The sequence below is a fragment of the Canis lupus genome, chromosome 34 (genome assembly GCF_011100685.1).
Source record: "Canis lupus familiaris isolate Mischka breed German Shepherd chromosome 34, alternate assembly UU_Cfam_GSD_1.0, whole genome shotgun sequence".
Lineage (NCBI taxonomy): Eukaryota > Metazoa > Chordata > Mammalia > Carnivora > Canidae > Canis > Canis lupus.
In genome coordinates, this window is record NC_049255.1 from 36,397,506 (window position 1) to 36,409,816 (window position 12,311).

Sequence of the window (12,311 nt, forward strand, 5' to 3'; positions counted from 1 at the left end):
CAAGACACAATATGATGATGCACAGAAGCAACAGTAATGACAGCGCCTCTGTCCCAGCTGAAAGAACCCCCAAGTCCGACCCCCACGTAACAGTTGGTAAATAACTAAGCTTCTTTGCTATGCAGAGCTCGGTGCTGAGCCTCTTACATGTAGTGGCTCATTTACTTTTCTCAATCACCACCTGGTGCGATAAACACGGATTTTATTCCCATAGGAAGAAACAGTCCTGGAACATCAGGTAACTTGCTCTTGCCCAAATACACATACCTGGCAGGTAATGGATCCCAGCTCTGTCTCAGGCCCAAACGCATGTTCTAAACCACTACATTTCCATTCATAAAATGACTTTTCATCATTCTCCTTTAGGAGAAAAGGTATTAATATTGAATAGGAAAAGTATTCAGATATCTTCAGAAAGTGGTCTGAGTTTTCTTTTTTAAGGATTTTATTTATTTTTTTAAAAAAAGATTTTATTTATTTATTCCTGAGAGACACACAGAGAGGGGCAGAGACACAGGCAGAGGGAGAAGCAGGCTCCCTGCGGGGAGGGAGATGCGGGACTCGATCCTGGGACCCCGGGGGTCATGACCTGAGCCAAAGGCAGATACTCAACCACTGAGCCACTCAGGCATCCCAAGTGGTCTGAGTTTTCAAGATATTATCTTAGAAGAGACAAACATGTCCTACTAGTCAAAAGCAAATATGCACCACTTTCACAAGTACATGAGAAACTAAGAAATAAACTTTTACAGTTGCTTGAATAAGCGCAACATCTAGAATTTGAATAATGATTCAAGAATGATTGGAGATTGGTATTTTAGTCAACTAATAAATTGCTCGTCAGCATTTATGTTACAACTACATCCCCTTCCATCTTTGTCCTCTACTTGATGATTGAATTATAGTAAAATAACTAATGAGAAGCCAGGTTTCTTAAAACAAGGCGTGACTCCATATAATGCAGCTTATGCCTCTTTGGGAGTGAAGCCACATCAGAAATCTTTATCAAAACTTCAAACACAATTGTAGTAGAATTGAACTTTGAAAGATGGGGACAAGTCTCGTTTTTTTGCTTTAAATCATTTAAATTAAATGTAGTGCAAAGTGATCAGAGTGCTTATTTTTACTTTGGTTTGTGGGAAATTGTGCTGGGAATGTGGATCTATTGTGCACAAAGGATGTTGGCTTTATGCTGGAACCACCAGGCAGGTTGAGTTGAGAAACAATTAGCTCAGTCAGCAAGCCTTTGAATCTGATTAAGCCAGGAAGTGGGCACTCCCCACGCCAGAGCAGAATGAAGGGAATGGAGGCCGTAATCCAAAACGAGGAATGATTCCACCCCCACCCCCCGCCTCTCTCTCTCTCTCTCTCATTCTCAGTAAACTAGTATTAGAATTTATTGTGTCAAATTCATGTCAAGGATTATTTCATTACATTTCATTATCTTGGGTGAAACAAATAAAAGCTTGTTTCCAAGTAGATCAACAGTGCACACATGTCATGGCTACTGTCTCCAAGAAACTTCTGTTTACTGAGGCCTGACATACTCTCATGTTTTGGTAACAAAACATCTTTGAGATCCAGGACCCAGGTCACCGACGAAAATGCAGAGCCTATACCAGGCCGCAGGCCGAATTCTCATTTCTCTGGGGGCTCTCAGTGTATCCTCTGGAGTTACTGCTTTCTTCCCTGTCTTTTCGTACAAGCTTTGGTTCACGGGATGGAGTGTCTGGATTGCTTGCCCCATCTGGAATGGAGCTTTGGTAGGAAAATATTTTATTACCTATATTGAGAGAGTAAAGAAAGAAGGGAGAGAAGGTAGAAAAAGAGTAACATGGCCTGTTTAAGTTTTCCAACGATACAAAGAAGTGAAAATCCTACAGAAGATTAGCACTTACCGGAGAACATTGATTTCTACCAGTTGCCTCATAAGTGTAGGGTCTTTCTTACTATGGTGTTATGGTTATACTACCGTGGGTGCTCTACTGAAATGCTGTTCAAGAAATTTTGTTGTTGTTGTTGTTCAAGAAATTCTTAAAACGTTACTTTAATCTTCTCACCTTGATGGTCTCAGAAAGTGGGATCTATCTTTTGAAATTTGGATTTAGGGGAAAAAAATGTAAACCATAAACAATAATGTAAAAATGGAGAAGAACGTAAAATAATTTTCAGACGAACGCTCTCACTACAAACACTGAGGTGTGTCGTCATGATCCACAGATTTGCAAGCCCCAAATATTCATTCTCCCACATTTTTCCTTGCACGCAACTGTCTAAACCGAACGTAATTCAAGAAGTTGGAGGATGTTCCTCGCTAACTTTGCGGTTCATTAGGAGAGGGTGTGTGTGCCCAGTACAAGCCGGTACCAGGTAGGTGCTCCAGGCCTGCTTGTTGGATGATGGCACAAATGAGGGTGGGGCTGGCACCCCAGCTCTCTGGGGCAGGGAAATGGGCACAGCTTGCCTTGCACATAGATGTCCTCCGGCAGGATGATTTAAGGGGAGTTACAGACGCTTGCAACAAATCCCTCTCCCATTGTTTCCCGTGATGCCTGACGTTCACCATTGGACACTAGAGAATTTGGACTTTAAAGTCTTTCCATTAAAATGTAGCTACTCTTGAGAGAGGCAACATTTTCAGTCTTAAAAAAAAATCTAGCTTTAACTTGGATATCACTTAAAAGTAAGACCCCAGAACATATCATTTTAACCTATTTATTAAATACCCATTGATAGCCTACTGCATGTTTGAGTTACAAAGGAAAAAAAAAAACCAAAAGAACAAGGTCTCAATTTTTTAAATATTCCATCTCGTGGGGTTCGAGGATGGTGGATAGATGGGGGAAAGCAGAATGATGAGAGTGTGGAACTGAACAGGGAAAGCATGGTATAGGGTTTTTCTTTTTTCTTTTCTTTTCCAAAACACTCTTCTACGTCTCTCTCCCCAGTCTTGCCAATCTGCTCTTTTCGCCATCTCCTGTCTAAACCTGTACGTCCGTTCAAAGAATTATTTGTCAAACATCTACTGGAATGCAAAGATGACAGTTACATTTATCCAAGCAGCTGCCACACTCCTGGTTGATGACCCAGAGCAAGAAAAACATTTTACATCGGGACCTAGAGAGTACGTCAATACATCTATATAATTCTCTCTAGGTAAATAGATTTTGATATATTCGTATAACTGAATCCATATAACAAAAGTTTCACACAATATTTAGCCTTCTGTGTGAAACGGATTCTGATACTTTCTATTAATTTTTAAAAATTCTGTCTTCAGAACAGATCCAAAGTTTGACAACACCACAATGACAGTCCAACCCTGGATCCCCTTCTTACAATGGGTTTGCCTATCCCTGCAGCCTATCATAGGACATTCAACAGATACTGAGATCTAATTAGGATAAAAAAAATTATTGAACATAGGCTTGTTCTACACCAATATCTATTTTATCAGTCAGACCCAGAGAAATGACAAGATCTGTGTCCGGCAGGGTGACTTTTTGATTTTGAGATTGACAGCATGGGGAATTGGAATCCGAAAGGTGGGATGGGTGAGATGGGACCCACGTTCAAGTCCTGACTCTGACGTTCTTGGTATGTCGTGAGGCGCGGGACCTGCAGTCGGCTAGTTCTCCAGCGCTTTTCCCTCTAACATGAGGAATTTGGCAGGTAAAGAGAGTGTGTGCGAAACTAACCCTAAGATGCTCAGCGAGAATGATCCAGTTTGAACACGGGTTGTGTGGTAAAGAGCTTTGCCAATTTTCAAAGCCCTGTGCATACGCGAGTTGATACCATGCCTTTGGTCTGTGCTGCGAGGGAGGAAAGCTGCTCCCCTCCGGGTGCAGAGAGAGTACCCCCCTCACATGGGGATCCGTTTCCTGCTTTCGGGGGGACGGAGGAGCCTCCGTGTTCTTCTTGTACAAGTTGTTTCTTAAATAACTTTAATTCAAAATAATCAATATGCCAGGGTCGCCTATGTGGAGGCCACCTGCCCTGAATCCCATCGGTCAGTGCCCAACCTCTGATCGAACCCTTCCTTCCTATTCTTTTGCCATCCGCTGGCCTTCCCGTTCCATTCCCGGGTAAGCAGCTGAGTTGTCCATTCTGTTACCCTCGGGACCTCATCTCCTACCACTCTTCCCTTAGCTCTTCCCATTCCCTTAACCACTATGCTGACTCCTTGTTGTTTGCAAATATTCCAAGGTGTGCTATTTGCCTCAGGGCCTTTGCACTGTCTGTTCTCTGCCTGAAGCCTCTTCCCACACATGGCTCGTTCCCTAACTTCCCTAATTCTTCCCTGGTTCCCTAATTCTTTGAAGAAAAGTCACTTTCTCATCGATGCCTTCCTTCATTACCCTCACTACCCGATTTAAAATTGTAAATCTCCCCCACAACCAGCATCCCCAATCTCTCATTCCCTGTTCTATTCTGTTCCCCATGGCCCTTATCACCATGTAATATACTATATAATATATTTATTGTTTGTTTGTTTATACCCCTGCCAAAAAAGTGTATAATGTACAAGGGTGGGATTTTTTTTTTCTTTTTCTTTACTGCTGTACCTCTAGCACTTGGGACAAAGAGTCACATACCAGGTTCAATAAATATTCAATAAATGTGGTTGAATAAGTGAATGAGTCCCGTGCTCTGGCGGCCCAAAATTTTTCATACCATTGAACTCCGATTAGGAGGCAAGGACTAAAAGTCAAGCTGGTATTTATACTAAAGCAGGGGGAAAAAATCCTCATGAGAAGGAAAGCAATAAGAATGCTCACTCTTCCTATGATGTCTAAGTTTGGAACAATGATTTTTTCTTTTCTTTTCATCGTGAGTTTCCTTGCAAACCACAGCTCTTTTTGATGGGGGTCAACTTTAAAAGGTCTCTGACTCAGTCCACAACCTTCCTTACCAGTCACTTTTTTGGTTTTGTTTTATTTTTAAAGATTTTTTTTTTTTTTTGAGACAGAGAGAGAGGGAGGGCATGGGGGGCAGGGCAGAGGGAGCAGGAGCGGGAGAGACCCTCCAGCGGATGCCCCGGTGAGCACGGGGCCTACGCCAGGCTCCATCTCACAGCCCTGACATCGTGACCTGAGCCAAAATCAACGTCAGACGCTTAACCAACTGAGCCACCCAGACACCCCTACCACCCCACCAGCTTCTCAACGTGCCTGCAGAGTGAATCCTGCTCTGGTGGCAAAACCATTTATACGTTTCGATCACACTGATGTTTCCTTTTGCAAAAGACTCCCTCTCTCTTTTGAGATTTATAGAAGACGGATTTCCACAAGTGATACGTACTGTGTTCAGTGCCTTCATTCCAGACTTTCTAAATTCTTCACGAATATTGGTCCTCAGACTCTCCTAGCTCTGTTCTGACAGCCACGTGATAAGCAGATTTCGTATCATTTCGGGCCCCGGCTATTTAAAGGCATCAGCTGCTAGAAAGTATGCAGCGAGGAGGTCACAGTGCCTTGCAGCCTGGGCTCGACTTGACCTGGAGCACGCGGCTTGGCAACTCCAGTGGCTTCGGTAATGGCAAGCAGCAGTGCTGCGCCCTGGACCCCGCCTGGAGCCGGGGCCTGCGGAGAGAGGCCCTCGGGTCCTCCTCTGCCAGAGAAGGGACTTGATTACACCATCACTCAAGCCTCTTACAGCTTCAACTGTCCCGTGATTCCCAAACACCTGATGGCCGGTTTTCCACTTGGATATCCTAAATTTCTTTCATTTTGATTATTGCTATTATTATTATTATTTTAAAAGATTTTGATTCATTCACTTGAGAGAGAGCGTGCACACACACGTGCACGGGGCTGGGTTGTGCAGAGGGAGAGGGAGAAGCGGACTGGGAGCTGAGCAGGGAGCCTGAGAGCGGGCTTGATCCCAGGATCCCGAGATCATGACCCAAGCCGAAGGCAGATGTTTAACCCCCTGAGCCCCCCAGGTGTCCCCTGGATCTCCTCTATCTCTCTAAGCTCAGCTTGTCCCTCCCAAATCATCTCGCCAGCAAAAGCAATGATTTCTTTTCCTGACTCTCCTGGCTCTGAACCCAATTTCAAAACCCTAGAGTGACTTTTGACTTAATCCTTCCCTCCAAACTAGCGCTTCTCAAACCGTAATGTGCGTATGAATCACCTGCAGGTCTTGTTAAACCGTGTACGCAGATTCAGTAAATCCGGGGTGAGGCACGAGACTCCGCCTGCCTCAGTTGCCGAGGGATGCACCGCGGCTGTGATGTGGGCGATGGTGCCCTACGCCAGCCTGCCCTCAGCCCCGCTCCTACCCCACAGGCCATCCCATTGCCCTGACCCTTCTCTGTCCTGCAAAGCACATCCCTGTGCACGCTTCCCTCTCAGCGTCGCTGTGCACCACCTCCCCCTCACTCCTTAGCACTTCCCACCCGCACCCAAGCTTTACACCAGGATAACGTCAATAGCCAAACTGTGAGAACCCATTCATTAATGAGTTATGAAATCAATCTATTGGGTAGCTAGCAGCACTTATAACACCAGAATAGAATAGAATAGAATAGAATAGAATAGAATAGAATAGAATAGAATAGAATAGAATAGAATAGAATAGAATAGAATCAGAGTGTATCACACATAGTAACAGTATTATGATTTTGGTTAGATATAAAAATATTTATATCTTGACCATGATGCAAAATATATTTCTTGATATGGATAGAGGTTTTAAAAAGAGCCTGGGGGTGCTTGGCTGGCTCCATCAGTGGAGCTTACGACTCTTGATCTCCGAGCTGTGGGTTCAAGCTCCACGTTGGGTGTAGAGATTACTTTTAAAAAGGTGAAATTTTTAAAGAAAAAAAAAGTAAATAATATAATGTGTTTAAAGCTTGAAGACCAAGTTCCCACGGAGACGTCAGGCCTCCCTGCCTCCCAGTCCATCGTGCACATGACCACAGGCTCAGCTTCCTAAACCTCTGCTGTGACAGTCAGGCTCCTTCTTCAAAAGCCTTCAGTGTGGCTTCGTGGTTCAAAGGCCAGATATGTTAGCCCGAATTTCCAAGCCCTTCTCGACCTGGCCCCAAGGTGGCTCTCAAGCCTGATCTACTCATTTGTACACAGAACCAGCCTGTCCCCCCTCTGGGCACCTGTCTCACTGTTCCCTGAGCCTGGTTTCCCTGTGGCACAGGGTGCTCGGGCTGCCCGGAAAGCCCTTCCCTCTGCCCTCTCCCCCTGGAATCACATCCACCCTTCAACCCACAATGCTTCATCTTCTTCTTTTTTTTTTTTTAAGTTATGATGGAAGATTTTTTTAATAGTTGTGTTTATGTGCATTTTTATTTTTTTATTTATTTTTAAAGATTTTATTTATGCATTCATGAGAGACACACAGAGAGAGAGGCAGAGACCCAGGCAGAGGGAGAAGCAGGCTCCATGCAGGGAGCCCAATGCAGGACTGGATCCCGGAACCCCAGGACCACGTCCTGGGCCGAAGGCAGGGGCCAAACCACTGAGCCCCCCAGGGATCCCCATCCCACGATGCTTTCATCAACGATCCTCCCCCTGGGAGCGGGATCTTGTCCGTGGGCTCCTCTCACACGGAAAGCACGCGCTCTTCTTGCCTCATTTGGTGGACATTCGTCGAAGCGCATGACTGTCGCCTCTGGACTGTAACTTCCAGGGAAAGCTGGAACCAGTATGTCTACGGCTATTACTTAGTGAGCCTGCTCATCGGATTGAGCCTCTCTGTGCCTCGTTTAAAAAGTAGGAGACGATCTCCGTCGTTAGCAGGGCTAGGTGAGTGAGCGCACTAAAGCGTGGAGAGTCGTGCCCGGCATCCAGCGAGCGCTCAGCAAGTGTTGGTCGGTGTGCTGGCCGCACGGTGCCCGCAGCAGCCGTGTTCGTAGGAGACCCACGCTAGATGTTTGCAAGTGAATAAATTAGCCCATTTTAAAATGATTCCTCTCTGTCTGTTGTGCCTCCTCCCTGCTTCCTCCAGTTCATCGGCTCCTGGGTACTGTGTCCTTCGTGGGGGTGCTTTGAAGATTGGGTGGGGGGGCCCCGATGGTCGTGCCATCAGCTACTCTGGCCAAACCCAAGTGATGGCCCAGGGGCTGCCCGCGGAGCAGAAAGCTGGCCAAGGCCAAAGGCGCTGGGGGAAGATGAGGCCTGGCTCCCGGCTCTTGCCTCCCACATTGACTTTCCCACTTGACTTCTCTTCCCTACCCCCCAAAACTCTTCCTTTTGCATTCTTTTCCCTCCCCCTCTCTAAATACAAGGTTTCTAAAAAGGAAAAGAGAGGGTGCTTGGGTGGCCCAGTCAGGTAAGCGTCCCAGTGCTGGTTGTAGCTCAGGCCGTGATGACCTGGGGTGGGGGGTGGGGGGAAGGTGCAGCCCAGCAGCCCAGTAGCCCAGTCCCTGCCCAGCCCACAGTCAGCCGGGCCTCTCCTCCCTGCACCTCTGCTCCACACCCCCACGCACTTGTGCACGCTCCATCTCTCAAATAAATAAATAAATCTTAAAAAAAAAAAAAAAAAGCAAGAAAAGGGAGGCTGTGACTCAGGGGACCCCTGACCCTCAGTCTCGGGGGCACCACGAGAGATGGGTGTGCTCGCTCCTGAGCCACCGCCATCCACAGGGTGGATTTCACAAGTTACTGAATGGCATTCATACACCAGCCCACTCCATGAAAGATCTTTTCAAAGTTTTGTGTAAACAAAGCAAAATTCAAGCTGGCAGCTGCAACAGAAATAACAGGCCCCTGCCATCCTGCAGCATTTTTCAACTTTTGAAAGGAAAGCAACAGTTGACGCCAAAGTAGTTAAGGCAACCTGGAATCTAAGCATCTAGTGATGCCAGCCATCCCCCAGGAGTTGCACCAGCCGGGTTGCTCTTGCTGGGGCCAGGGTTTCTCTCCCACCCGGGAGTGACGTGTCCATGGAGAGCACCTTGCCTCTGAAAGCAAAGACCAGCCCCGGGCTCAGCATCAGGGTTCGGCTGCGCCTCATAATTCCCCTGTTTGGTTGTGCTAGTTACGCTGGCTCGACCTCTGCAGGCTCCCTTGGAAACTTTCCTCTTGCAGAATCAAGCCAACCTCTTCTGACTACAGATGGTTCTGTTTTTATCCACGGGAGTGTTATGCTATGGCCCCGCCACGTCTGGAATTTCAGACTTAGCTGCACGAGAGGTTTTGTGCAAACGTGTGTGTGTGCACACACCCCCCACCCCCAACAACTAAATTCTCTAAGTCGGACGTTCAAAATAAAACATGCCAGGAAAATCAAGAGCTGGAGCTCAAAAACAAAAACAAAAACCAAACTCAAACAGCAATAACAACAAAAAACAGGCCAGATGGGAGGTGGGTGGAGGGGGGCGGAGGGGTAACAGGGGGACAGGTACTGAGGAGGGCACCCGATGGGATGAGCGCAGGGTGTTATAGTAAATGTTGGCAAATTGAATTTAAATAAAATATTGTTTTTTAAAAAAAACAGGCTGGACACAGAAGCTCCAGAAGCAGCATACCCCAGAACCGTATTAGTAAAAAACTCTGATTTTTTTCTTCCTTAAATTTGCATGCATTTGTATGTATACTATACATATAGTTATATTGATTTCTCTGTCAAAAACCTAATTTGTAACTACTTTTGGTCCTGCCCTCATTCTGTATCTTATTTCAGCCTCTTCCTGGTTTTCTCTGTCAACCTCAAAACATTCCTTGACCAGGAACAAGTGATTTATGGGTCGGGAATAAACGGTTTCCAGGCTCAGTGACCACAAAGGTCTCCTTCATCGGACCCAGAGCTGAATCAAAGATGAGCCTAGAATTTTTGTTGTTGTTGTTGTTATATATTGCTCAGTTCTGGTGACACCATTCCTTCCTTTGTTTAACTGTCTTCATTCTGCAAGTTGGGTCTTTTTCCCTGGAAGGAGACTAAAAAAAAAAACAAAAACAAAAAAAAGCCTCTTGAACAGCTGAACACCACTGCACCCAGAACGATTAATGTCCCTCTAATTATAATCTTTGTTCCTAGCAAACAAGAATCACATAGTTGCATCCCACCAGCAGGCTGAGGCTGCGGAATCTCAAAAGAAAAGCAGAAAATCAGAGATAATGCCGTCGCTGGGCAGGTTTTCAGGGTTCTGTGACATGTTTCCTTTCCGGCTCCTCCCCTTTGCAATTTTAGCAATGTGCGAGAAAGATGAACAATCGACAATTAATCAAAATAAAACATATGGCAAGGGTTATAAAGCCAAGCTTTCCCCGCGGTGACACCTTACAGTAGTGAAGGTTATAATTGTGATGGCAAAGGCAACGCCGAAAATCAAAAAATGAGCGCGTATGAATCACGTCTTTATGACACTGATGGCTTCTTTTCCTCATTGTCATCCCAGATGAGGAGGAGATGCCAGCCATAAATCCATTTAGCCATTTGCTGTCCTTTCTAGTTCATAATAAAGTTGTCAAACCGTGAGACGGATTGAACTCTTTCCAGGGGTACACTCTATCACGGATGTTATTTTTCCATTTTCCTCCCACAGGCCATCACGACGGGCACGCTTCTGCTGTTGGCTCACAGAGAGCGGACCCGGACATACCTGGTAAAGACACAGACATCGGGTGTGATGGGTGAATAGGTTTGAAGGTCAAATCTCTGCCGGTTCAGGATGGAACATAGAGAACGTGATTTCCAATTATCACTGAATTCTCTCTGATTGATGCCCCACAATGATGGGTTTCAGTAATAAACTAGGAGACTTGTAAATATTTAAGTATTATGGTTTGGGGAGGACACAACCGACATGAATGCCCCTGAATTTCATTTTGAAGAAATGGATCTACAGGCTCCTCTGTGTCTAATCAACTTTTAAGGCTCAGCCCCTCAGTTTGGGGTCTCTTTCCAATGTCTTGGTTACTTCTCCCCCTAAATGAGGGGAAATGAGGGAAAATGAGAGAAATATCTATGATATCTTGCCTTTCAATAGTATGGAGCCAAGCGATCCCACGGTATAGAAGGACTACCTTGATCCCATCATACACCTTCCCACGGCTCAAACTTCAGTGTACCCGTGAATCACCCGGGAATCCGGCTAATATACAAATTCGGATTCAGCCGATCTGGGTGAGGTGTGAGATTCCACATCTCTAACGAACTCCCCCGGATGGAGTGCTGCTGGACCCTGGACCATGCCCCGACTCCCAAGGTGCCAGCATGAGGCAAGGATTCTGTGTACTTGTGTTTGTTTTTCTCACCCCACACCGGCTGTCCACACCTGATAGAAGATATATAAACACATGCTTGTTGAATGGCATTCATTTCACTTTTGGCCCGGTTGGTTGATACATTATTCTTCCATAGTGCAGATTCAAGAGGAGAACCAAAGAGCCCAAAAGAGAAAGTTGTGACGTAACCCGTCTCTCCTTCGCTTCCCAGCGAAAGAGATGAACGCCTGACATTTCTTTCTTTCTTCATATTGCTGAGGAGCTTTTGAAGAGTTTAGTCCCCAAGGTAACCATTAGTTTTTGCTTTATTTCCAGTGGGAAGCTAGTTTCACCTTTGTGATTCTGAGCGCGATGGGATGTCCACTCCACTTTGCAGTAGCCTTGGAATCTGCCCTCCTTGGCCCATATTGCTTCTACTCACTTTCAGGGATTGCAGGGACCGATTACCTCGGTTACGCGGTTGCCTTTCCGTTTCCGTATGCAAAATTCCCATCAGTTTGTGTGGACCCACCACACTACGAAGAGTACCACCTGGCGCTTCAAGCCTTTGACCTGTGCCTGAGCTTTGCCATGCTCTGTGTGTCCCTGACAGTGCTCATCAAGCTTTCTGCAGGACGTATCTGGAAGAGACACTCACAGGTAAGTTTCCAGAAAGGGGGAACCAGGTCTTGTTCCATCCCGAATGCTACAATGGAAAGTCTGCATGTTAGCACTTCATCTGCCTCCCTTACTCACCGTTGTCTCTTGCATAACCAAAATTTCCCCGCTCTTTCCACGTCTGCCCCTGTAGAGAGGTTGGTACCCCAACATCAATTTTAGCTCTCTTTTTCCAAAATGGCTAATTATATCAATAATATGACAGTAATAGAAATAGGAGCTGAATGTTTGCTACGTGTCGGTGTTCTTCCCATTTTTACAGACAGTAGACAGAGGCTAGGGAGTTCGTGTAACTTACCCAAGGTCACACAGCTAAGGAGCAGTAGGGCCAGATTGAGAACCCATAGCTAGTTCTCTTTAACAGGCCAGAGTTATCCTGGGCCCCCTTGTCACCCACCTTGTACCCTCTTCTCCTCTGCTAGATCATCAAGGTGCGTGGTTCCAGCCTCTAGGAGGGTTAGAGAGAAT

The 12,311-nt window shown here is 46.0% G+C and overlaps 1 protein-coding gene across 1 annotated transcript; it reads left to right on the forward strand.

The window, feature by feature from the left end:
• The first annotated feature begins 1,597 nt into the window (after nt 1–1,597).
• Nucleotides 1,598–12,295, forward strand: TMEM212 (transmembrane protein 212). The gene is made up of 4 exons (XM_038583288.1): nt 1,598–1,763; nt 10,505–10,564; nt 11,502–11,825; nt 12,266–12,295. Exons 1-4 carry the CDS (start codon nt 1,605–1,607, stop codon nt 12,293–12,295), a joined length of 573 nt encoding a protein of 190 aa, XP_038439216.1. The 5' UTR covers nt 1,598–1,604.
• The last annotated feature ends 16 nt before the right edge of the window (nt 12,296–12,311 follow it).

Excerpts from the sequence above, each read along its gene's own strand:
- TMEM212 (XM_038583288.1), top strand. The coding sequence starts at position 1,605 with ATGCAGAGCCTATACCAGGCCGCAGGCCGAATTCTCATTTCTCTGGGG. Across the intron at positions 10,565-11,501 it reads AGCGGACCCGGACATACCTG|TGGGAAGCTAGTTTCACCTT; the intron begins GTAAAGACACAG and ends CTTTATTTCCAG. Across the intron at positions 11,826-12,265 it reads TCTGGAAGAGACACTCACAG|ATCATCAAGGTGCGTGGTTC; the intron begins GTAAGTTTCCAG and ends CTCCTCTGCTAG.